A 26,006-nucleotide genomic window follows, 5' to 3' on the forward strand; every position below is an offset into this window, starting at 1 on the left:
TTCCAGATTTTAAGATATATTACAAAGTTGTAGTAGCTAAAAGAGTATGGTACTGGTACAAAAACAGACATAAAAATCAATGGGACAGAATAGAGGGCCCAGAATAGAGAACCTATGGCTGATGCTCTGACAGCAGCCCTAGCAACATTTTTCTAGATATGTCTCCTTAAGCAAGAGAAACAAAAGCAAAAGTAAACAATTGGGACCACATCAAGATAAAAAAGATTTTGCACAGTGAAGGAAGCCATCAACAAAACAAAAAGCCAGTTTACTGGATGGGAGAAGAGATTTGCAAATGATATATCCAATAAGGGGTTAATACCCAAAATATATAAAGAACTTAACAACTCAACACCAAAAAAACAAACAATCCAATTTAAAAGTGGGCAGAGGACCAGAATAGACATTTTCCCAAAGAAGACAGACAGATGACCAACAGACATGAAAAGATTCTTAACATCACTAATCATCAGGGAAATGCAAATCAAAACCACAATGAGTTATCACTTTCCATGGCTAAAATCAAAAAAGATAAGAAATTACATGTGTTGGCAAGGATGTGGAGAAAAAGGAACCCTTGTACACTATTGGTGGGAATGTAAATTGGTACAACCACTGTAGAAACCAGTATGGAGATTATGCAAAAAAATTAAATATAGAGATACCATTTGATTAAATAATTTCACTACTGGATATTTGCTCAAAGAAAAAACAACCACTAATTCAAAAAGATATATGCACCCTTATGTTGATTGCAGCATTATTTACAATAGCTAAGATATGGAAGCAACATAAGAGTCCATTGTTAGATGAATATGTATATATATATATATGCATATATATGTATGTATTAATTTATGCAGTCATAAGAAAGGATGAGATCATGTCATTTTCAACAACATGGATGGACCTAGAGGGTATTATGCTAAGTGAAATAAGTTGGAGAAAGACAAATACTACATGTTTTCACTTGTGTGGAATCTAAAACAAATACTAATTCAGAGGGAAATATGTAACCCAATGTTTATAGCAGCATTATCTACAATAACCAAAGTATGGAAATAGCACAAGTGTCCATTGACTGATGAATAGATAAAGAAGAGGTGATTATATATATATATAATCTAACTTAACAGGTGAATAAACAAGCGAAAAGCAGAATCAGACCTGTAAATACAGAGAACAAACTGATGATTGCCAGATGGGAGGGAGGGGCGAGGAAAGGCAAAATGGGTTCAGGGGAACGGGGAACACAGGCTTCCAGTTATGCAATGATGTGATGAATAAGTCACAGAAATAAAAGGCATAGGGAATATAGTCAATGATACTGTAGTAGGGTTGTATGTGGCAGGTGGTAGCTACACTTGTGGTGAACACAGCGTAACGTATAAATTTGTCAAATCACTGTGCTCTACCCCTGAAACTAATGTAACACTGTGTATCTACTCCACTCAAATAAGAAAAATTAATAAAAATTAGTGGTGGAAGGGAGAGGATAGATTTTAGACACATGGTGAAGACAAAATTGGACACATTGGGAAACAGTTGGCAGTATTGAATTAAGATAGAAAAGGGACAAAGTGATTCTACCACAAAGACAATGGTGGCATTAAGCAAGATAAGGAACAGAGAAGGTCACGAAAGTAGGTGAAAATGATAGTTTTATTTTAGACAAGTTGGCTTAAAGTGTCTGAACACAAGCCATTCTTGAAACAAGCTTTATTAAATGGTGCATCTTTTTTTTTTTTTTCCAGGTTACTTATATGATGAAATCTTTGCCTCCCCCATGATTTTTCTACTATTTGCTTACTGTTAATTTGGGCCAAAGGGGTAGAATGATAACTACTTAAGTTATGTAGAAGTTTAGATAAACAAAATCCTTCTCTATTTTTTCTCTTACTAATAATTTTATGATTGGTTACTCATGCAGTTTCTAATAGGAGTCATAAATAACTATTTTCCATTAGCATTGAGCTAAGAAGTAATATTTGGGCTAAACATGAATCTAGTCAGTGCTGGTTTCTGCTGGTTTCCTTTAAAAACTGAAATGGGAGCCTAACGCTTCAAGCAGACTCAATTTTACACTCCACCAGGTCTATAAAATACAGAGCATTGGCTACCTTATCTGCTTAGGTTGCAGGTTAAAGTTTAACTTTCTTACTTTCAAATTGCCTTCTTGCCAGGGTCTACAGAGCAGCAAGTGCGATAGGCAGAAGTTCTTTGCAGAAAAGACTTTGGGTAGAAAAACAATTCCACGGTACATGGTCGTGTTCTCTGAATCTGCCTGAAGGTAGGCATATTCTCCAGTGAGTGTTCCTGGAGGTAATAACATCACGTTTAGTTTATCTCAGTGACAGTGCAAAATTAATGAATACTTTAGGTTAACAGAGGGTAGAAAGGTCAGTAGCAAAATCATCATAATAGCAGAGAGCATGCAAGTAGATTCCTATGATGCACCTTAGGCTATCCAGTCTTTACATGCATTATTCCATTTAATCTGTAGTTATTGTTCATTCAGTAAGAGATAGAGTTACTTTTCTCTGTTGGCATTTACTCCCTTAGTGGCATCACTGAGTTTCAGGGTCTTATTTGTGATTTATATGACGATGACTCTGCCATTTACATCTTTAGCCCAGACCATGATTCTCAACTCCAGGCTCCCATATATCCATCCGGTCAGCTGACAACTCCATTTGGATGTCCAATTAGTGACTCTTCCATTAGAATTAAGGTCTATGTGAGCAAAGATTTTGTTGTTGTTGTTCATTCTAGTGTCCATAGTGCCTTGAACAGTGCCTGGCTTATAATAAGCACTCAATAGATAATTGAAAGAATGAATGAATGAATGATGAGCTGTTTCTAGTATCCAGAACCATGCTAGGCACTGATGGTAACAAGATAATTGAGATAGATCTCTGGTCTCCAGATGTTCACATCACAGAAGAAATGACAGATATTCAATCAGGTCAATGATACATAAAGCAGTCAGAGCAGACAATAGACAACTAGGCATGCTGGATGGAAGTCTGAGGAGACTTGTCTCTGCGAAGCCCTGTCTGCATTGAGATAAGACTTAAAGAGAATAAAGAGAGAAAGTTGAGGAAGAAAGGCAGATCTATGTAGAAGGAGATGGTGCAAACAAAAGGACTAAAGTTGACACTGCAGTCTTTGTTCGGAGAACAGCAAATTGTCCAAGATATGATGTCATATGGTGTGTGGGAGGAAATGACAAGCAGTAAAGCTAGGTTATTGTTTCAAATTCCAGTCCAAAAAATAGTCCTTCTTCCTTTGTCCGTGCCAAAGTGGAAGAGTATAAAAGGTCTATTTTAAGTGCTTTCTACCCATTATTTCATTTCAACCTCTCAACAACACTTTGTAGTAAGTCCTATTATTATTCGCCTTTATGGATGAAGAAACTGAGGCATAGAGAGACTAAACACCTTGTCCAAGGTCACAGAGCTAACAAGAGCCAGCAAATGGATTCAGATTCACGAAGTATAATAACAGAGCCCTCACTCCTGAAGCTTCTAGAACAATGCCTCACTAGTAAGTTTGCAGTAGTTATGGATATTATAAGTGCTGCCCTTTATTGATTAATTACTGCATGTCAGTATAGCATTCAAACAATTTCTCAAAACAACTTTATGAAATTGATATGAGTATTATTCCTAGTTTATAGACTTTAAAATTGGGGTTTAGGGAGGTCAAACACATCATCCAGTATCAGAATTGAGAAATAGACCGAGGAGAAAAAAACTGGAGCAACTGAATAATTTGCTAGAATGAGTACTCCCAGGCACTTTTCTTCTTATTGTAAGGGTGGCAATAGGTGTCACCATAATTAATACTAATATTACTACAAATAACAACAATATTATGATTGTTCACTATGTCACAGTCACACGTACCAGCTCATTTTATGTCCAGAGTCATTCTATAATATTATATCAGGTTAGATTTTACTCTCATCTTTATGGCATTGGACATCCGGCAGAACTAAGTCATAGATAGTCTTACTAACTTATCCTAGTCACACGTAAATGTCCAGCTGACATTTGAACTAAGCAATCTAACTTTCTCTGAAGCAAGAAACTAGCTTAAACCTAGAAAGAAGATAACAAAACCTAGATCACTGCTCGGTTTTCCTAATGCCCTTTTAAATAAAGCCATGACAGGGATGCCTCGCTGGCTCAGTCGGAAGAGCATGTGACTCTTGATCTTGGGGTCATGAGTCATTGGGAGTAGAGATTACATTTTTAAATAAATAAATTTTAAATATGGCCATGACAGATAAATGTTTTGTGGCAAAACATTTACTGGCATCCCTGATATTAGCCCCAAAATATCCCCCTGATAAGCCACCAAAAATTTATTACTAAACTTACCCAAACTTTTTCTTATTCCCTACATAATAGATTCCAGCTATTTCCTGTCTACTTGCTAAAGCAACACACTACCCAGTAACATCTTATGAATCAAACATTATACTTTATATAAATAAAATTTCTATCCGTCTGGCTAATATCCACTAATGAATGTTAACTAGACTTATTGTGGTGATCATTTTGCAAAATATCCAAATGTCGAATCATTATGTTGTATAGCTAAAACTAGAATAATGTTATATATCAGTTATATCTAAATAAATAAACCATAAACACATAAAATGTCCATGTTTATTCTTCTACATTAGGCTTTAAATTAACATCTTAAAAATATATCACCTGCATTTTATCTTCTAAAACGAAGAGAACAAAGCCTGTTCCTAATGACCCAGATCAAAACTTGGTCATTGACCACTTTGTTGTATCATTTGCCCTAATAGGGCTCATGTGCCTTTTCAACTTTATGTTCCCTCCTCTGTCCTCGGGCAATCAGCTGTCACTTCTAGACATTAGAGTCAGTACATTTAGGTTTAAGTCATCACTCATAGCTTCCTGTTTCTATGTCCTTCATAAGTTACATTACTCCCAACCCCGATTTCCTCATCCATAAAAGCAGGGTGAGAATATTTGCACATAGGGTAATTGTGAGGTTTAGCTGTAATAACAAAAGTGAAAAGAATTCTGTTTACTACAAGGTGTCAGCTGTCCAATGTTAGGCATTACTACTGTGACTCATGGGCTTCTTTTAGTTTGTACCCCTTCTTTCCCACCCCCAGGTGCTTCCAAAGTGGAGTGGGAAGCTTATTAAAACTGTGGGTATAGTAAGCATGGGGACACTCTTATTGAGATAGGACATCGTGACAGGCATTTGGCAAAGCGCTCTACTAGGAGTCAGGAAGAGCCAGGTCTGCGCCCAGATCTGCTGCTGTGTGCTCCATGGACTTTGACTTACAACCGCTAGTACTAAGGCTTTATACTTGAATATAAATTTACAAAGTGAAGGGGCTGGATTCAAAACCACATTCAATTCTAGGGTAACTCTATTTTCTGCCTAGAGCCCTTTTGCCACTCAATTCCTGATTCTAGGTTGGATGTGTGATTTCCAGATAAGTGGAGCACCATCCTCCTTCCTCTTCTATGGTAGGCAGAACAACAGAATAGTTAATGACGTGAATCCTGCAACCAGAGTATCCAGAGTTCATATTCACACGCTGGCCCTGCTACTGTGTGACCACGGGCAAGTTACTTCATCTTTCTGGGCTAGTGTCTTCATCTGTAGAACATAATTTAGTATCCAAAGTGTGCTGATGGGGATTTTATGAGTTAATATAAGTAAAGCACTTACACAGAGCAAATGCTATAAAAAGTGGTTTGTTATTATTATTTGATTTTAAAGACAAACTAAAGAAAGTCTATCAAACTTGAGGAGAAACTCTGTTGTTAGGGCAGTTTTAATTTAGTGAGCTATAATGGGCTATCTTTCTTTACCTTTCTCCATGTTTCGCCATTTTTAAAATTTTCTCTTCGGGGCGCCTGGGGGTGGCTCAGTTGGTTAAGTGACTGCCTTCATCTCAGGTCATGATCCTGGAGTCCCGGGATCGAGTCCCGCATCCGGCTCCCTGCTCAGCAGGGAGTCTGCTTCTCTCTCTGACCCTCTTCCCTCTCGTGCTCTCTATCTCTCATTCTCTCTCTCTCAAATAAAATAAATAAAATCTTTTTAAAAAAATAAATAAATAAATAAAATTTTCTCTTTGATTGTATTCCCTCTCAGCTGCTGACTTTTCCTGACTAGACTTATCAATCTTTTGGGTCTATCTTGATGTGTAAGTTCCATCATATTCCTTGTTTCCTTCTTACCAAACCCCAACATTTCTAATATAGATTTTCTCTCTGTGTATAATGACTTGCAATATAATTTTTATGTTGCTCACTTACCAAAAAGCAAGTAAGACCCTACCGGCTATGAAATAATAGCTCCTATCATAAGGAGTCACACATGATGTGCTCCGGTAGTAATATGGCTAACACTAATAACAAGCATTCCAATTAGGTGATTATATTTTAAAATCTAAGCTTGCATGAAGAGTTATTATTTATGTTTGTAAATAAGGTAGAGATGATCCATTCATGAGTGCCACGAGAAATAGCTCCAGCAATCGTCCCCCGAGTAGTTATATTTTCTAGGTGATTGAATCCAGTCATGAAATTGCAAAGTAATTCAAGTTCTCCTCGAATGGAAATTTCAATGTCATTGCCAACAACCACCTCTAACAAAAGATGTTCAAAATAATTGGCCATTTGCAAAATACTTTTCATTTTCCATGTGATATATGAATATTAAATAGAATAAAGTACTAATTATAAAGGGCCTTTTTGGTCCTAACATAATTTCAGGACCAGAACTGAAGACACACCTGTCTGATTAAGAAAAATTGGGAGGTTCTCGTTGTTTAGGGTGGTCTGGGATGTGCTAGGACTCCCGCAGTGTTTTGGACAGATTGATTGCTTTCTACTAGTGGGCTGTGCTCCATCAGCTTGGAGTTAATTGCTCATGTACTCTCTATGTGCACCTGAAAATAGTTCCTGGTGGGTGGAAAGGTGAATGGCTGTGAACACAGCAAGAGTCAGGAGGGCTCCCAGGCCTTTGGATTCTTGAGATAAAGTATTTAAATTTGGCAAAGTTTAAACAGTTGCTTACCGTGCTTGTCCCAGGTTTGAACTCTCCACTGAGAGAAGTCAAATGATTGAACAGAAAATAGACAGGTTTGTGTCAGTTCCCAGCAACCCCACTTATCAGCTGTGTGAACTTAAGCAAATTCCTTAATTCTGAAAATCAGTGTCCTCGACTGATTATAATGCCAACTGCTCTGAGGACAGTGACGGTTGGAGCCAAGGAATGGAAGGCTCTGTATATATGGTATTCTCTCAATGCCTGTACAAGTTTTCAAAGTAGGCAGAAAGAGAGGAAAGAAATTGCATCAGTAGCATATACAATAGCTTTTGAAGTCTTCACCTAGACAGCTTGATCTTTGTCCTGCTGGGTCAGACATGAACGTTAACCAAACAGTAGCATCTACTCCTTATTCTAGACATTCTCACGAGTTGTTTTCAATGGTTATAGTCAAGAAGCTTCCAGTGATGTTTAGTGTAAATCTAGAACCTGGAGCAAAATTCACCAAACAACCCTCCAATACCAATACCAAAGCCACTGGACAAAGCTTCTAAAATCAGATGCAGCCTATCATTAGGAGGTAATCATCCTCATCATGATTTTATTCCCACACTGATTAAGTCACTATTAAACCAACTTAATAAAGCATAAACACTAGGAATAAAGACTCAAAAGATATTTTTATAAATGAGATAAAGCAATATAAGTCAAGCCAGCTGAATCTTTGGCTAGGCAAATCAATTTCAGCTCCAATAGAATTTTAAAATAATAGTGTTTATGATCTTTTATAATGAAAAATGGATACACTATGTAAAGAAGGGTCACGTTGTATTGCAAAATGGACCTCACGTAGATACATCCATTATGTTTGGGAGGCTTATAGTAGTTATTCGCTGACTTCACATGTTTTTACTGAGCATATTTAGTGTGCCAAACGAGCACACTACTGTCAAACTGATGCGGCCAGGGGTCCGGCCAGTCCTGGGTGGAACAAGGCAGCAGCCTCCCAGTGTCCCATGCTATGATGAAGCAAGGACTCCTCTCTGAGTACCCAGCCTGGGTTCTAAACCAAATTTCCAAGTGGAGGGACATTATTTATAAAATGGTTTTATTTCAGCATCACAGGCCTTGTTGACAAACACTTGCTTTAGGAAGGCAGACCTCACACTCATATTTGTTTGTAAAGCAAGATGTTCTATAGTTATGTTCTGGAGGGTATTGTTTAACCTTGGATAGAGTCAAATTGGCATAATTATAAGTTGGGCTGTAATAAACTTCTTCTGTAGAAGACAAGTTGTGAGAAAAAGGAGAAAGATGCCTATTTTTAAACCTCATTCTGTTGTTCCCAGGTGATTTGAACTCTTAACTTCTAGCCCAGCTGTGTCATGGCCTGAGGGGACTGTTTACTCAGACATAGGACAACCTTGGCCCTGAGAGAGTTAAATCTAAGAAACAAATAACAAAGAGACAGCTGGGAAGCTCAAGAGTGTCTGGGTTTGGGAATTAGTTGTCTGATTAAAATTAAATCTGTTAGAGGATACATGAATTAAAACGTTATTTGTATTCAGCTTGTCTTGGGATGCAAAAGTCGTACTGAATTAGCAACTCAGCAAGATGCCTGCAGAGTTAAATCGTGGCAGAGGCCTGGAGATGATTCAGGTGGCCAGGGTCCCACCTGGTCCTTGTTTTAATCTTAGACACACGTTTCTCGATGGTAAAATGTATAAAAGCCCACAGTCTTTTTGTTTTTTCCAGCTCTGAGATAGCATCCCTTCCACACCTTGTTCTATTTGTTTCTAAATCAGCACAGCATCGACTGCCACCACGGTGATCTCTCCAAGGCACCCAGGCATGGTTCCCCTAAGGCATTGGGGGTTCAGTGGCAGCCTAAAATCTTTTTTCCCCTAGAATTTTGGACTAACATATATATTATTTTAGACTAATACATATATATATCTATATATAGATCTAGATCTAGATCTAGATCTACATAGATATAGATATATAAAATCTTTTTTCCCCTAGGATTTTGGACTTATATAGAGAGATTTTGGATATATATATATATATATATATATTTCCAACTCTTAAAATAGCATATTGACTGAGCTCATGATCTTTGGTGTTAAAAAACCAGGGATCAAATCCCAGTTCTGTCCCTTACTTGCTATGTGACCTTGAGTAGATTATTAAGTTCTGTGAGTCCCAGTTATTCCTTGTAAAATAAGGGCAATAATAGGTCTCTCACAGCATTTTTGTCAGTATTAGAATGAGATAATACCCAGCCAGGCTTAGAGCAAAAGCTCTCTATACAGTGGTGATTTTTATTAACAATCCCAGCAGAATGCTTAAAAAATTGGACTTTAGGGTGCTAAAGACACCAGTGTGCCTCATTACTAACTAGCCATTTGAGCTTGAACAAGCTGCTTAGACTTTCCAAACCTCTGTTGTCTCATCCCTAAGATGGGGATGAAAATCCCTCTCTTGAACAGTGTCGTAAAGATAAAATGATATAATGGGCTTGCCCACTGTCCAGTGTTCACTGGGCAAATTCTGTGAGTAACAAGACTTGCTTTTATGAGTAGTGTGTGTCATTTGAATATAGGTGGATGTATCTATTTACTAGGGCTACCAAAACAAAATGCCACTGACTAGATGGCTTGAAGAGCAAATTTATTTTCTCACGGTTCTGGAAGCCCAAAATCAAGATGTCTGCAGAGCTGGTTTCTATTGACATCTCTCCCACTGGCTTGCAATGGCTGCTTCCTTGCTGTGCTTTACATGGCCTTTCCCCTCCGTGTGTGTATCTCTCTCTCTTCCTATAAAGAAACCAGTTATATTGGATTAAGGTCCCTATGACCTAATTTAATGTTAATTAACTCCTTAAAAGCCATATCTCCACATATAGCCATACCGGAGGTTAGGCCCTCAACATACAAATTTTAAGGTGATACAATTCCACCCATGATCATGTCAGAAGTCAGACTGTAGGAGATTAAGGAGGAAGCAGGAGTTAGAAAATGGACCTAGTGGATCTAGTCAACTTTTCTGAGACATTTGACAATGCAGAAAAGGAGAGGAGATAAATGTTATTTTTATCATTCTTATTTCTGTTGGTGTTGAGAGAGAATGTGACAAAGTAGAAAGAACATAAGATTTGGCATCAGAGACTTGGGTGTGAATCCTATCTCTATCTTTCTCCTATGTGACATCTCGTCACTCATGTCTTCACCTCTATAACACCGAGTATCACATGTGTAAAAAAGAAAAAAAAAAAAGGACAGTTATACCTCATTGCAGAGTTACTGTGAGGACCTAGAATTGTATCAGTACAGCACCTAGCCTATCTGCTAGAATACAACAAAGGCTCAATAAATGTTAAGCACTGTATTAAAATCCCCCCAAGGGTGACCTGGGTGGCTCAGTCAGTTAATCATCTGCCTTTGGCTCAGGTCATGATCCCAGGGTCCCGGATGGAGCCCCGAATTGGGCTCCCTGCTCAGCGAGGAGCCTGCTTCTCCCTCTGCCCCTCCCCCTCCCCATGCTTGCTCTCTCTCTCTCTCAAATAAATAAATAAAAATCTTTAAGATAAAATAAAATAAAATCCCCCTAAATGCATGCTCCTAAAAGGTGGTTGAGTCAACTCGTGGATTTCAAGTCCTGTGCAGAATCACGTTGTGCTCTCCAGAGTTTGCCTCCAGGAATCAGTCTTGATTGGATTAGGTGGTGTTGCTTTTTTTTACTGTCTGCTGGTGATTGCTGATGATTTCAGGTTTTTAGAGCCTATCAGCCTCCTAGAAATAGAAACAGCCCTTTGGCAGGCAGGAGTCATTAGGAAGTAAGGTACTAGTCAGCTGGGAAAACAAGAGTCCACAGATGCTTCAAGTATGGTGCTTTGAATATTGTGCGTGCTGCTCATCCTATCACACATTTAATTCAATTACACTGACCCTCCAGCTCTGGGTCTTTTGTCTCCGTCTCAGCCTCAGCAAGTCTGTGACAGCTGGAGGAAGAAAAGTGTGTTGGTGGTGTGGCTCCGATTGCTGTGTGGTTACAAAGGCCAAAGAATGAATGCGCTGTTTTGTTTCTTTCCAGCGGAAGGGTCACTGGGTCTAGAGAAGGTTGTGCTATGATTGAAAGACTACTCAGAAAATCTGATTAAAATTTCCTCTGCTTTTGCTTTTGCTGTGTTTCTCAGAACAAGGCGTGGAGAACACAGTGATTCCAAAGAAGGCATTTAAGGTCTACCAACGGTCCACAAGCCTCAGTTTCAGAATAATTTTCTAGAGGGTTGCTAAGGCTCAAGGGGTTCCAGGGGAATGGAAACTTTAGTAGCAACATCATTTGTTTGCTGATTCATCCATTCATCCATTAATTAATTCATTCATACACTAAATAATTCTTGAGTGACTATGGGGTACAAGAATCTGTTAGGTCCAGAGGATATACATATCCGTAAGACACTGCCCATGTCTTCAAGGAACTCACAATGGAGAAGGCAGGCGTGAACAGTTGGTAATGTTATGTTTTGCATGCTTCATGAGAGGTAGGTAGGGTGTGAGAGCTCTGTCCAGGGAGCTACCAGTTCTGCATGGTGGAGCAATCTGGAAAGGCTTCGAAGAGGAGGCAGTAATATTTAAATTAGATCATAAGAGATATATACATTTCAGCAGGTGGAAAGAAGAAAGAGGAACATTTTAAGCTGAGGGAATTATATTGTAATCGACTCAAAAGAAGCTTACGTGAAGGTATTTTTCAAGAAAGCAGAGTCTTTCTATCTGGTATTATCTATTTACATCAGGTCTGTTCCAGGGCATTTATTTCTGCATTGGCAACTACAATAACAACAGCATAGTCCAGTTCATTGGATCAACAGCAGTCTTAGGGAGTACCTCCTCCCTAAGCTCAGGACCTATTGAGTAGAATCAACCCATTCTACTCAAATGTTCCAGTGAATGAAGGAAAAAATTGAAGGAGCCCCATTTGGGCTTTTTTGATTTTCCCCGTAAAGCCCAACCTGAGGTCAATTTGTGAATGCCTAGCTGCCATTTCCCCAGCCACCTGTAGGCCTCTACACACCCTTCAGGTGCATATCTTGCTTACTTTCACATCAATTTTATGCTTGTCAGACTGAGTTTATTATTGGCCTTCCCATCTTCTCATGTCCCTTTTATTATTCTTATCCATCCATCACTATCCTGCAGCTTTTCCATCTCACTGTTTCAAAATAAACTATTACAATATGAAAAGTACAGAACAAATGTCTGCTTTTATCCCCTTTTCCCCATTTTGACAAACCCAACAATTCTAAGTACTTGTTTCATTGCCATTATTGGTCTTTTGTAAATTTGAGGGCAGTCATTAGGACACCCCGGGATTAGGGTTCGGTGGAAACTTCTTTATCCCTCCTCTGTGAGAGCTCTGGACCATCACTGCACTTAGTGAGACAGGGAAGGGAATAGGTACATGTGTCAGTGAAAGGCAGCACTGAGTATCAGAATGATGTGACTTTTGGCAACGATAACTGTATTTCCAACTGACACATAAGACATGGAATTAGAACACCCTGGGTGCAGAGTTGATGAGAAAAAGCTCTTCTCCTGAGCTTCACTTACCTGAGTTGGAAATCTATAGCTAAGAGGACAGAATATAATGGAGGTTAGCAAGCCATGGCTTCAGGGCTGGGCCTGGATGCTTCTATTCCTGTTGAGTTCTTTAGCCAAGGTGTGGATTGGCTGATGGCAAGAAGAATGTCTTAGGCCTCCATTAGGCCCCACTGCAAAAAAGCTGAAATTAATCAAGGATCCTACACTTTGAGACCTGAGCACCCAGATCCTAATATATTCCAACACCTCCCAACTAGTGTTCTACAAGACCCTAGGGCAAATATGTATGGGTTACCAGATGTGACTCGTGGGGAGAAAGGGTTCTTTGGACAAATACACTTTGGGGTCAATTGGGTTAAACAAAGTTGAACAGAATTGTTTGTTGCAGATCCTCTGGAAACCTTTAATTTCCACTGTTTTGGTCCCAAACTATGTTAGCATTTACAGCATTTCCCAGATTTTTATTCTTTTTACATAGAGCATCTTTGAGAAATTATAGTGTAAATATAATTCACAAAAGAAAGTACAATGTTTTAGAATTTGTAGCTGTAGACTCCGTTGGCTACAGAGTAGGGTCTAGCCAGAAGTTTCCTCAGGCCCAGTCCATCCAGTGTGCACCCATGAACACTGAGTTTATACCAGTCAAATCAGCAGCTGATTACTCACTTCAGCACCTGACCTGACTACTTTTTTTATAGTCCCAGGCCAGATATTTGATTTCAGTGGAATCCTCAGAGAGTATTAGCAGAGTCCTACCTCCCAGTTGTGTGATACATAGGGTAATACTGATTGTCATTAAACTGAAATTCCATTCTTCTAACCCATACTTGGTATATGTACACCAATTCCAGGTTTTAAGGTTATTGGTGATTTTGTGCACTCTTCAAACTGTATTATAGAAATGCTAAATTGTAATATCTAATCAGAGTTTGGGGGAAAAAGATTATGTGGAATTGTCTTAGCTTAGTTATGTAAACTCTGGGAAATGTAAAGACTACTTTAGGCGGTATCAGAATCCTTCCTCTGGAAAAATCGCAGACATCCAGTAAACGTTTCACTGTTTTCCTGTGTTGTTGTGTATAAGCACCTGTGACTGTTCTTCAGCCTCTTTTTGGTTCTCCTCCACAGACAGTGTGGAAGATGAACTGGAGATGGCCACCGTCCGGCATCGGCCTGAGGCTCTGGAACTTCTGGAAGCCCAGAGCAAATTTACCAAGAAGGAACTCCAGATTCTTTACAGAGGATTTAAGAATGTAAGAACTTCCTTTTTGACTTTACCTTCACACTCTTCTCAGCAGAGCATTGAGAAGTGAGAAGGAAGGAGGGAAAACATATGATTCTGTGAGAGCCCCATCATATGTATGTTTCATATGGATCTTTCCTAGATGTGAATATTGTCAATATCCATTTAGACTTTGAGTCACTTTGGCACACCAATGCTCATACAATGTGGGTGGACATTAAATAAGGATAAGTATAGAAAAAGGCATACTCAATTCGGTTCTTGGTATGTTTTGTTTGGTTGCTTGGTTTTGGCTGTAATGACATCATTTCAATAAGCTTCAAGTCTCACTTCATTATTGAACGATAGTCTTATGTTTGACTTGAATCTTGACTATAGATTAAGGCCCGTCAAGGAACACCATTCCTGACATTGGAGAAGAGTCACTATAATTTTCTAAATAAACATGCTACCGGTGCCTCTAGACCGTAAGTGTCTGTAGGTAGTCCTTGCATCTGGTTCTTTGTGATTCAGGTGCACCTCCTTTCTGAGGGAATCATCTTCAAAAGGAGTGATAGTTTATGCATACCAGAAGGTGAGGGTGAGAGACAATGAGTGACCCAAACAATTGATAAGGGACACATTCTTGTTGGATACTTGGTATATGTTTAGTATTAAGCTAGATTCTGTAGGTTATTCAAAAGCTAGAGAAGATATTCAAGGAGCTTCTGGTTTATATAGGGAGAGAAGACTTGTCATGAATTTATTTGGAAGCAATTCATCCCTGGGGCACCTGGCTGGCTCACTAGGTAGAGCATGCGACTTGGTCTCAAGGTTGTGATTTCAAGCCCCACATTGGGTGTGGAGTCTACTTTACCAAAAAAAAAAAAAAAAAAGGCATTGCATCCTTAATGATTGTGAATCAAATGGCATACATGGGCCAAGATGTATTATGTTCTCACACATATATAAACCATAGTAGCTACACTATAGGTACCCCTTGAGATCCAAATTAAATTGCATTGATCCCTCCTCAAGTCTTCCCCCTAACAGGCCCATTCCATGGTCTGTAGACTCTATAGTGTCCAAAGAGTTCTGCTAATTCCAGCCTCTTCAAATCTGACCATCTCAATTGCTACCTCAGTGCAACCTCATGCAGACCAAATGACAAACTCTGCCTCTCCCACAGTATGCACATAAAAGTTTACTCAGAGAATGTGGACTTTTCAGACCACTTTTATAGGGTTCCATTATGCATATTGCACACAACCTTCCACCATCTCTGACTCCATGGGGTCTCTCTCCACCCCATTTCTGCTCTCACCACTCTCCTTGCCTGGGCTTTCTAAATTTTTCTCTCCCCATTACTACTCTGAAACCTGGTTCTCTGCTAACACCCAGGCCTTTGTGGGGGTAGACGGGGTGGGAAGAGGGGAGATGGCATGCAGAAAGGCACTTGCTCCACACAGACAAAACTCTCATTTAAAAGGAGTCTTGATGTGCAGTCTATCAAGATAACATGTATAAATAAACATGCATGAAGAGAAAGGGGCTTTGGAAGTGAGGCTAGAGAATTATTAGTTATGTCTATGCTGCACAGTATGCAGAGAGAGCAAACACTTCCCGAAAAATAGCTGGAATGACCACTGACAGCAGCAATCAGATACAAAATGGTTGTCAAATAAAGGAGAATTTCATCCAACCTCTCAGCATCCCTGCTACGTTATCGCTCCACTGCCGTGACTGAAGGTCTCTCCATTTGGGGTCAGGCCGCTTTGTGTACCATTTGTTGCAAATTGAAGTCATGATTACTGCCGTCGTTAACCTCCAGAGGCAGCATCTGTGCAGGTCAGTCTTCTCCAAGTGGCACTTCACAGAAATTGCCTAGACTCTGACGTCTGCATTTGTTTATTTTTGTCTTTTATTTTCTTTCATTCTTATTGCTCTCTTTTATTTTCGTCTTTGCTTACTTGTCCTGTTTTCTTCCTCTTCTCCTCTCCTTTTCCAGGCCCCTTCGCTTTCATTTTCCTACCCTTCTGATCCTTGCTCTTTTCTTCCTCCTGTGCTCTCTCCCTCCTCCCTCCCTCCTCTGTCTCTTCTCCTTATCAATTCTTGTCTCTTTTCTTTCACTTCCCTCCCTTTCCTTTCTCTTTCTCTTTTTCTCTCTGAATCAATTTTTCTGTCCCCCAATCCTGTGCCATGAGATCAATGTCCATCAGACCTGAGTGTGCCCAAAGCATATTCACATACTCCTTTACATGAAAGAAGTCCACAGTTTGCTCAGAAAATATTAATTGATGTCTCTGATAACTCAAACACAACCGTTCATTTGTGGTTATATCCCCCTAGTCAAATGTCCAACTCTAATAAATATACCCTGCATTATATCAAGAGAGGCATGAAAGCAGGGCAGTGACACTCATGTTTAACAGGATGGCAGCAATCTGAGCCAGCTGAGCGTCAGAGAAAGCAAACCAACTACTCTTGGTTTCCTGAACAACAATTATCTCAAGTTCTTAAGATCAAAAATCATTTCCATGGAACCAACTGGGTTATTTATTTTTAATGAAACCTTTTAAAACTCCCTATATTTTTATTAAAAGGATAAACTGATTACCAACATCTTAAGACAGTCACACTGATACAAAGAAACTCACCATGGCAAATCACCCCTGTTTGTAAAGATTGCCAGAGCCCCCCAATCTTTTCTCAGTACCTTATCCCTGATAGCATTTCCTCATATCCAACGCAGATTATTAATAAAAATGGGGAATGGGAGAAAGATACGATGGTAAGAGAAAATTTCTCAGCCTGTCAGTCTGTTTTTACCTACTGAGTAACCTCCACATTTTTATTTCTCTTACCACCTACTGAACTGGGTTTCCAAAAGTAGGCAGCTGATAGAAATGCAGAATATAGCATAGGGTTTCTCCATCTTTAGTGTGCCTTGGAATCAACTGAAGGCTTTATAAAACCCAGATTGCTGGGCCCCAGCCTCAAAGATTATGATTTAATAGGTCGGAGATTGGGGTGAAGAATTTGCATTTCTCATAATTTTCCAGGTGATGCTAATGCTGCTGGTCTCGGGATCACACTTTAAGAATCACTGTGAAGATATCATAAGCTTTGGGTCACTCAGACTCAGGTCCATCAGGTCTGTATCTTACTTGTTTAGCCAGCTCTCTCTGAATCAGTGGCCTATGTCTCCTTATCTCTATAAATTAGGATATTGATACCTACATTGCCTGATTTTTGGTGTTTTTTTTGGCTGAGTTTTGTCTGTTTTTGAGAAATTAAGATAATAAACATGAAGTTCAATAAAAAGGAGTTATAATAGTAAATCTCCAAATAGTCAAAACTAGTTTTGTGTTCCGTTGAAGTGGCCAGTCATGGTTGGCCTTCATACTCCCCCACAGTGTTTTGGGTTTTGAGCTATGTACCTGTGTATTAGAAAGGATGCTGAAACCTACAAGGTATTCTCTACATGTCAGCAGTCTCAAACTTAACTGCATGTTGCAACCATGCCAAGACCTTTAAAAATTAAAAATAAGTTGGTACCATGCTTGGTGATTCTGATGTAATTGTTCTGGGAAGAAGCAATCCTGAGTATTAGGATTTATAAAGCTCTCCAGGTAATTATAATGTGCAGCTAAGATTGACAACCAATGAACTAGATGCGTAAAATTCTAGTCATAAGGTGCTTCTGTCACAAAAAGAGTTGACCTAATTGTGATGAGTCCCATAGTCTTGAATACCAATGGTTAGACTGGCTACTTTGGAACCTTGTGAGGTCTTTGGTGGGTTTCCACCCCTTGGGGAGATGTGTGTGTAGGTGGGCAACAAGTCTTAACCTCTGATGATTCTGACTCAGTTAAATCTGAAGTGATGCTCAATAATTTTTTTTCTAAACTTCTTAATTAAAAAAAAAAAAATCTCACTTAATAGATAGCTAACAGAAAGCCACATTTGGTAACCACTGACCCGGCAGGTCAGATAAGTATCCATATACATGATTCATAAACTTGATTTGCTGTTCTCTTTCAAAATCAAGCATAACTTCAGTTCAATTTTAGGTGATCATGAATGGTCTTCTGAGGCATTAAGTTTTAATATGGCTATGCCTCTTTGACATTTACTTTCATTAGTTAATAATTTACAGCATATCCTTCCCATTGTTTAAGGTAGGACGTGAAAGTTACAAGAAGTTAGATCTATTTGCTTTGGACACCTGGTGCCTTCCTGTTCCAAATCCTTCCCTGCTTCTTTTTCTTTCACTACTTTGAATTATAATAGATCAAAGTAATAATTAGATTCAAATATATCTTTAAGGTGTCATTTTAATGCTTGGTAATGCCCTTCTTCCCTAAAAATGCTAAGTGTTAATATCCTTTCCACCTAAAAATGAAGGATGTCTGTATTGGTTTTTTAATTGTGTGTAACAAATTATCACATTTTTAGTGGCTTAAAAAACACTCATTCATCATGTCACAGTTTTGAGGGTCAGGAGTCCAGAAGCAACTTAACTGGGGCTGCATTTCTTTCTGGATCCTGGGATCCTCTTCCCAGCACACATGGTTGTTGGCTGAATTCATGTCCCTGTGTTATATTTCTGAGATCCCCACTCTCTTGCTGGCTGTCATCCTGGGGCCACTAATCTCCTGGAGCCTGCCTGTAGTCCCTTGCCCATCCATGGCCTTCTCACAGAATCTCTGATAATGTGTAGCTCACTTCTTCAAAGTCAGCAAAGGAGAATCTCTCTAGTCTGCTAAGGCAGAGTCTTATATAATGTAATATAGTCACGGGCACGACATCTCATCCTACCACCTCTGTATATCCCAACACTCAAAGCGAGATTAAAAAGAATGTGACTTACTAGGAGTCACCATAGGGTGTGTCCATCACAGCAGTGTTCCTAAGGAGACAGCACCCCAGAAGCCAGCAACTGAGGCAGCTAAATTAAATCTGAAGTCACATCTGAAGCATGGCTAATCCCTGTCCTCAGTGTTGTACCTAAAATCCAGACCTCTCCTTGGGGATTTTGCCAATAGTAGCACAAAACTTTTCCTTGATTTCTGCAAGAGGTTTAATGTGGCCAAAGGAACGAGCAGGAGATGAAAGTTTTTTTATGGGTTTTTTTCCTACACTACTTGAAGAGTTTGAGAACTCGCTGCATCTTTAAAAATAGATGAGGGGAAGTGAGGATGAAATTATAGGGGTCTACATTTTTTACAAAGTACCTTTATATAAAAGGCACTAAATCCCACTTATGGTACGGCAGGAGAGAGGAGTTTAGCACATGCTTTAAAAAGAGCGGGATGTGGTGTTTAGGATAGAGAAATAAGCTGCTAATTGCATAAGGCAATTGCTCTTTTATCATGAGCCCTTAGAGTTATTCTTGAGGCTTTACAGCCTGATTGTGTAACCTTCGGTAAATCACTTCATCCTTGGCAGCTTCTGTCTCCCTGTCAACAAATTAGGGATTAAGATCTTCTCTTCCAATCATGAAGGGGGTTGGGTAATAATTGGTTTTGTTCTGCTCTTGAAAGACTCAGATAGAAGATCTTCCTTAAGTGCAAAGTATTACTCATGTACTTTAAAATCAAGGTATAAGAACAGAGTTAAAATATTATTTTCTATGCCCCAGCAAAATTTTCTGTCAGACTTCTAGGAAGCAGGGTTTTCTGAGAAGTTTGTCTACAGGTCTCAGCAGATAAACATGGCTGCCCTTCTGACTTCCAAATACTGGCATGATACAAGTGCTTTACTGGGTTCAAACCTTTCAGCTGACACATTTTCTACCTTGAGCAGGTGGTTTAAATTCTCAGGACATTAAATTCTCCTCTTCTTTATTTGTGTTTTTGTTTTTTTTTTTTTAAACTAACTAAGCATCATGTTAAATTTTTGAAATCATGTGGGGGGCATAAATTGAAATACTTAAGTGTCTCATCTACAATCAACTCCTCATTCCACCTCACTGGAGATAAGTATGCTTAACTTTCTTCTTTACTCTCCTAGGTATTTTTTTGAATAGGGATTCTTTTGACACAACTGGGTTTGTTAATACATGTATCCTACAGACTATTTTTACCTAACAATGAGCAATTTGTGAATATTTAATTTTATTTTCAGCTAACCATTAAACACACGTTGGTCAGGAGTTCCCTGTTTGGGGACATTTTGAGCCTGACCTGGTAAATGGTCTAGTGGGTTAGCACACCAGTTCTCAGTCTCCTCTTTGATTGCTTGGGAATCCCCATAGGGGAGACAGTAGTTTCTGCACTGCCTTTCTACCCTACCCCTGCTCCAGAGAGGGATTTACTTTTTAAGGGCTATGCCACCACTTCACCACACCAGTATCCACAACTGCCCCTCTCCCCAGCAAAAAGAGAGAAAGAAAAAAAAAATAAAAGTGGACTAAAGGACATTATTTCTGTTTAACCTATGAGTTTCCTAAAGACCATGGCCTGAGCCTGATTCATCTTGATAATCTCTACTCCTAATTCCAAATGTGTGGCCCGTTGTACCACTCAGTATCTGGTTTTAGAATAAAACTACTAGACCCAGATAACAGATAAAAGTCATCTTGCACCATCTATATAATGCCTAACTTTTAAAATAGCTTGTACAGTCATTAAATGACTATATATGCAGGATATTTAACTTTTGTTTTCCTCCTAAACCTGACTTTTCTCAATAAATGTTACCTCTCCGTGTATCCAGTCACCCAGAAATCAGATGTCTTTCTGGATTCTTCCCTTAGAACCTGCTGCATCTAGTTAATCTCCAAGCTCAGTCAGTTTTCTCGCCTTTATATCTCTCCCATCTTCCTCTTCCTTTTCCTCTACACTGCCCTTGCCTCTCTGTCATCTCTCATCTGCATTGCCACAATGGCCTCCCAATCTCCAGGACTCCAGTCTTATCTTCCTCTGAGCCTGTCTCCACAGAGGAGCTGAAAGCATCTTTCTAAAGCACAAATAGGACCCTGTTGATTCCTACTTAAAACCAGTTAATGTCTGTCCATTGCCATCAGAAGACAAACTCAAGAGACTTACGTACTCATCAACACGTATTTGTTGAGTGTCTGCTCTGAGTCCAGCCCTGAGTTGGATTCTCCCCGTACTACAGTGACCCAGCTAGCCCTTGCTCACTTTCCCCGTCTCATCTCGTACTATCTTTGCTCCATTCTGCTTCAGCCCATAAAGAACTGCCTGTAGTCGATGTGATTCCCCCCGAGGAGTCCTGGTCCTGTTTCTTCTTGCAGAGAATGCTATTCCCCACGACTCCCTTACCTTTCATGAGGCACACTTCTATACCCTCTCCACACCTCAGCTGAGACTTGACCTCAACATAATGTTTTTCCATCCTCCATTCTGTGGGTGCTGAATATGAGTCCACCACTCAACTAGGTATTTAGGATGCGTTGACTAAAATGATGAGTAAGTTCTCGTAGAGCTTACATTCCAGTGGGAGCTGGGGGAGGCAGGGGTGGTGAAGGGGAGGGATAAGACAATAAACAAACAATTAAGGAAGTCCCTGGTGTGATCAGAACTGTGATGAAACATGTTATAGAAAGGCAGAACAGAGAGCTTCTTTTGATGGGGTGGTTAAAGGAGAATTCCCTGGGGATATGGCTCTTAATTGAATCTAGAACATCAAGAAGGACGCAACCACCTGAAGGACATTCCAGGCAGAGAGAACAACCATGAATCCTGAGGCAGGAGTGAAGACCAGTGTGTGGAACCTGGATTATTCATTTTATTTTACTATTTCTAAAGATCTTGAGAAAGTACTGGTTTTAAAAGGGTCAGATATAATATATGGTAATGATTTTTTAAAGATGACTGTCAGGCTGCTCTGAGAAGAATCCAGTGTAGGGAACCAAGGAAAACAGGGAGACCCTTGGGAAAGAAGGTTCAGGAAAGTAGGGACAGAAGTGATGCTTAGACCAGGATGGTGGCAAAATATGGTGTGGTGGAGGCTGAGCTGACTGGCCATTTTGATGGTTTGAATTGAAAAGATGAGAGGAATTGAGGACTCAAAGTTAACTCAAAACTAACTTTGAAAGGCTTATATGTAGAAAAACTTTATTTGACACCTCCTAAAATGCTCCCCACCATTGCATTGATTTAAGGACCCCTTCCCTATTCTATAAGCTCCCTGAGGACAGGTACTGTATTTTTTTTTACCATAATATCATTAACTCTTCAGACCATGCCTTGTATATAACATACAATCAATAAATATTTGTGAATGAGTAACCCCAATCAAAAAGTACATGGAGTCATCCCAGATAAAATTTTTATCTTCTCTTTCTTTTTATTTCCCTTCACATCTACCTAGTAAGATTGAAGAGCTATCGATTTGCTCTTGGGAAAAAAAAAAAATCTAATGATAAGAAAGTGAAAGAGCATGACTTTTCTTGTAAAAGAACTACAAAAATAGCTTGACATATTTGCTGGGTTTATCAAGTGCTCCTCAAAAATGTTAAGGGCAGTCTCATATGGTAACAAAGAACTACTTCTGGTTCTATTGCAGGTGTGTTCATGGTTTTCATCCCATAGATACTCATGTCTTATAATGTTCATCAAATATACTGTCAAGTGAATAATAGGATCTCTGTAGCTCAAGAATTCCTCTCATCTCAGAAACATATTTAAAAAGTAAAAGAGATTGGGTGGTGGCATCTAGTGATTCCCCTATGTATTAGAGTAGGTTCACTGCTGTAATACGCAGCCCAGTATTTTAGGGGCTTAATGCAACAGAAGATTGTTTCTTTCTCATCTCCCAATCCCAGGTGGATCATTAAAAGTTGGGTTCAGGTTGGGGACTCTGCTTCACCTGTTCGTTGGGGTTACTCCTTCTGTCTAGTGATCCTACTATTGTCTGTGGGCCTCAGCACCCTCCACTGGGCCATGTGTGTGTGGTCCTTGGTCAAGAAAAAAGAGGGAGAGCAAGAATAAGTGGGGTATGTTGGGCATATCCTGGCGTGTCAGATATGCCCATATTCCACTAGTCAAAACGCAGTTATGTTGGCTCCATTTGACTTTAAGAGAGGCTAAGAAATATATATTTAGAAAGAGAGTAAAATTAAATTTACTCCAAAATAGACAATGGCATGGGAGAAAGTTATATCAGAGATTCCCAAGATCACCCCCACGTTCAGTCATTTGCCAGCAGGACTCACAGGATTCAGTATGTAGTTATATTCACTGCTACCATCGATCATAGCAAAAGGATGCAAAACAAAGGGAAAAGGTGGATGGGATAATGCTTGGAGGAAACCAGATGCAAACTTCCAAGAGTGCTTTCCTAGCGGAGTCACACAGAATGTGTTCAACTTCCCTAGCAGTCAGTTGTGACAACATAGGTGAAGTGCTGTCTACCAAGGAAAGTCATTAGGTACTCAGTTCCCAAGGCTTTTACTGGGGCTGCTCATCTAGGCACCTCTGTCTAGCAAGTACCTAAATTCTAGACCTCCAGAAGCAAAACAGATGTTCAGCATAAACCGTATTATTTGCACAAACAATTTAGGTACAGTGAGCCATTCTTATCAGGGAATGGTGGAAACCCTCCCAAACCCCAATTTCCCAGATTTCAGCTCTTAAAGACTGAATTGTATTCCTCTAAACTTTATATGTTATAGCCCTACCCCCAATGTGACTGTATTTGGTGACAGGGCCTCTAAACAGGTAATTAAAGGTAAATGAGGTCATAAAGATGAGGCCCTAGTCCCATAGGATGAGAGTTCTTATAAGACGAGGAAGAGACACCAAGGATGAAGGGCACAGAGCTAAGGCCCCAGGAGGACACAGTGAGAAGGCAGTCAGATGCAAACCAAAGAAGAGAAGCCTTGGAAGAAGCCAACTCTGTGAGCACCTTGATCTTGGACTACCAGCCTCCAGACCTGTGAGAAAATAAATTCCTGTTGTTTAAACCACCTGTCTGTGATATTTTGTGATAGTGTCCCTAGCAGAATAGTAGGGCAGTTAAGGGCTGACCTGGTAAGTAGACCTTTCTAAGCGTAACAACCTCGGTCCTGCAATGATAACTCGTTTCTATACAAAAGTGCATACATTGTGTAGTAAATACGATAATGTGAATAGATGCCAGTTCTGGCTACCGTTGGGCAAAATGCTTGGTCTCTCTGGGCTTCATTTATCTAATATGCAAAATTGGAGAAAGAGCACCTCCCAGATGCTTTGCAAAGATAATGAATGTAAGGCACAGAGCACAGAACCTATCCCATGATAACACTCAAAATGTAGCTATCATTATTCCTATGATCATTATCATCAACACCATTGTCATCTTGCTCCTTTTCTGAATCCTGTTATAATCTAGAAGGGGTGGGGCAGAGAGAGAGAATCTTAAAGAAGCTCCAAACCCAACCCTGAGGTCATGACCTGAGCTGAAATCAAGAGTCTGATACTTAACCGACTGAGCCACCCAGGCGCCCCCAGAAGCTATTTCTTAAAATGTCTTTGCTCCACGCCCTAGCCTGAGGGCAAATTTGAAAAGCGGGCACTTTTATTTCGGTTTGATTTTACCTTGTCCTTTGAATTCTTGGAGAAAATGGTACAGTATTTCTCATAATAATTCCCTCACTGAGATTTTGTGAAAATCAAAAGACATAACATCATTTGTGATGTTTTGAACATACAATGCAACACAGAGATACAGGTAATTTTTAAAAACAACTTACATAAAAGCAACCCTTTTATAAAGCAAAAAGGCTCTGGAAGCATTTCTAAAATCTTTAAGGTGTTTATCCATTTAAGCACAACCAATCCTGTAAGATCAAATTTTATTTTTCTTTCAAGTCACAGGTGAGCTGGTCCAGTCTGACGGAGCAGGTCTCAGCATTCCGAGATGCAGGATTCTTCCCACACATTGCCCCACTATCCCTTTACTTGGCTGCTGTACCCATCTGCATTGTGTAAACTAGGTCATTTTCACATCCACGTTCTGAGGGAAGGTGAAAGAGCCAGACACCAGGGGCAAGTGACTCGCCTTAATTTAGAGATAACATAAAAGTTATATACATCACTTTCACCCACATCCCATGGACTCACTGGCCACATGAACCACCCAGCTCCAGGTGAAGTTAGGAAATGTGGTGTCTCACTGGACAGCGATGTGTATAGGCAGAAGAAGAAATGACATTGGGGAAACAACTAGCACTCTGCCAAGGTCAATAAAACCTCCTTCCACTGAATTTTTCTACAGACTATCCTAAATATTTCCTAAGTCAGTCCGGCTAGTCCTTCTAAGACAAATTTCTTAGTCTGAGAGCAATGTGTCAACTGTTACTTCAAACTTATATATCCCTTGACGGATCAAGATTTTAGAAATAATACTAATAAGTCTGTCTTCGGAATGCTTTGAAGTTTCCTACTTCCTCAGCACTGTCCATCAGAATTGAATAGATAACAAGTTCAAGAGCAGTTTCCTCCAAGGAAGTTTGTAGATACAACTTGTTATGCAAGGAACCCGGTCTTCAAAGCGCAGAACCCAAGCTACCAGGAAGTGGTAAGACTTCTGTGTGCATCAACTTTGAATGGCATTACTCTTTCTCATTGTTTTTGGAAGAACTAACTTGTTCACACTCATGTTTCCCTGGGAGTCTAGTAAATAATTTTTCGAATTCAGCACATGTTCCCCAAAGAGCCTGCTGTGCAACTTTGGAAGTTTTATGGCTAACCCTAAAAACAAATCAAGGGGCGCCTGGGTGGCTCAGTCGTTAAGCGTCTGCCTTCGGCTCAGGTCATGATCCCACCTTTCTGGGATTGAGCCCTGCATGGGGCTCCCTGCTCGGCGGGAAGCCTGCTTCTCCCTCTTCCACTCCGCCTGCTTGTGTTCCCTCTCTCGCTGTGTCTCTCTCTATCAAATAAATAAAATCTTTTAAAAAAAGAAAATCCAAGGTACCATTCATCACTGCAAGCGGCTGGCAGTGACCCTACCTCATAAAGGCAGATCATCTTCCATTTTTCTTACAGTTCCCACTTAAATGTGTTCATTAATATAAGCCCAACTGGCAATTATTTTAATGATCCTGGCAGGCATTCAAATCTTCGTTAAAATAAAATAAGTTGCCAAAACTTCGGAAGTCTTTTCGAAGCTAC

General features: G+C 39.7%; 1 protein-coding gene across 7 annotated transcripts in view; it reads left to right on the forward strand.

Moving 5' to 3' along the window:
• The window catches only part of KCNIP4 (potassium voltage-gated channel interacting protein 4), a 510,001-nt gene that overhangs the window by 389,925 nt on the left and 94,070 nt on the right, over positions 1 to 26,006 (forward strand). For 4 of the 7 annotated variants that reach the window (XM_028090127.2, XM_088020871.1, XM_028090118.2 and 1 more), the window contains exon 2: positions 13,791 to 13,915. In XM_028090127.2, coding sequence (XP_027945928.1) covers positions 13,791 to 13,915 — 125 coding nt within the window. Of the gene's footprint in view, positions 1 to 10,838; positions 10,857 to 13,790; positions 13,916 to 26,006 lie in introns of those variants that run through there. The other 3 variants (XM_028090138.2, XM_088020873.1, XM_088020874.1) reach the window with 3 other exon arrangements.

The sequence above is a fragment of the Eumetopias jubatus genome, unplaced genomic scaffold, assembly GCF_037043125.1.
Source record: "Eumetopias jubatus isolate StellerSeaLion01/CBP00866 unplaced genomic scaffold, mEumJub1_p1.0 scaffold_2, whole genome shotgun sequence".
In the NCBI taxonomy this organism is placed as follows: domain Eukaryota; kingdom Metazoa; phylum Chordata; class Mammalia; order Carnivora; family Otariidae; genus Eumetopias; species Eumetopias jubatus.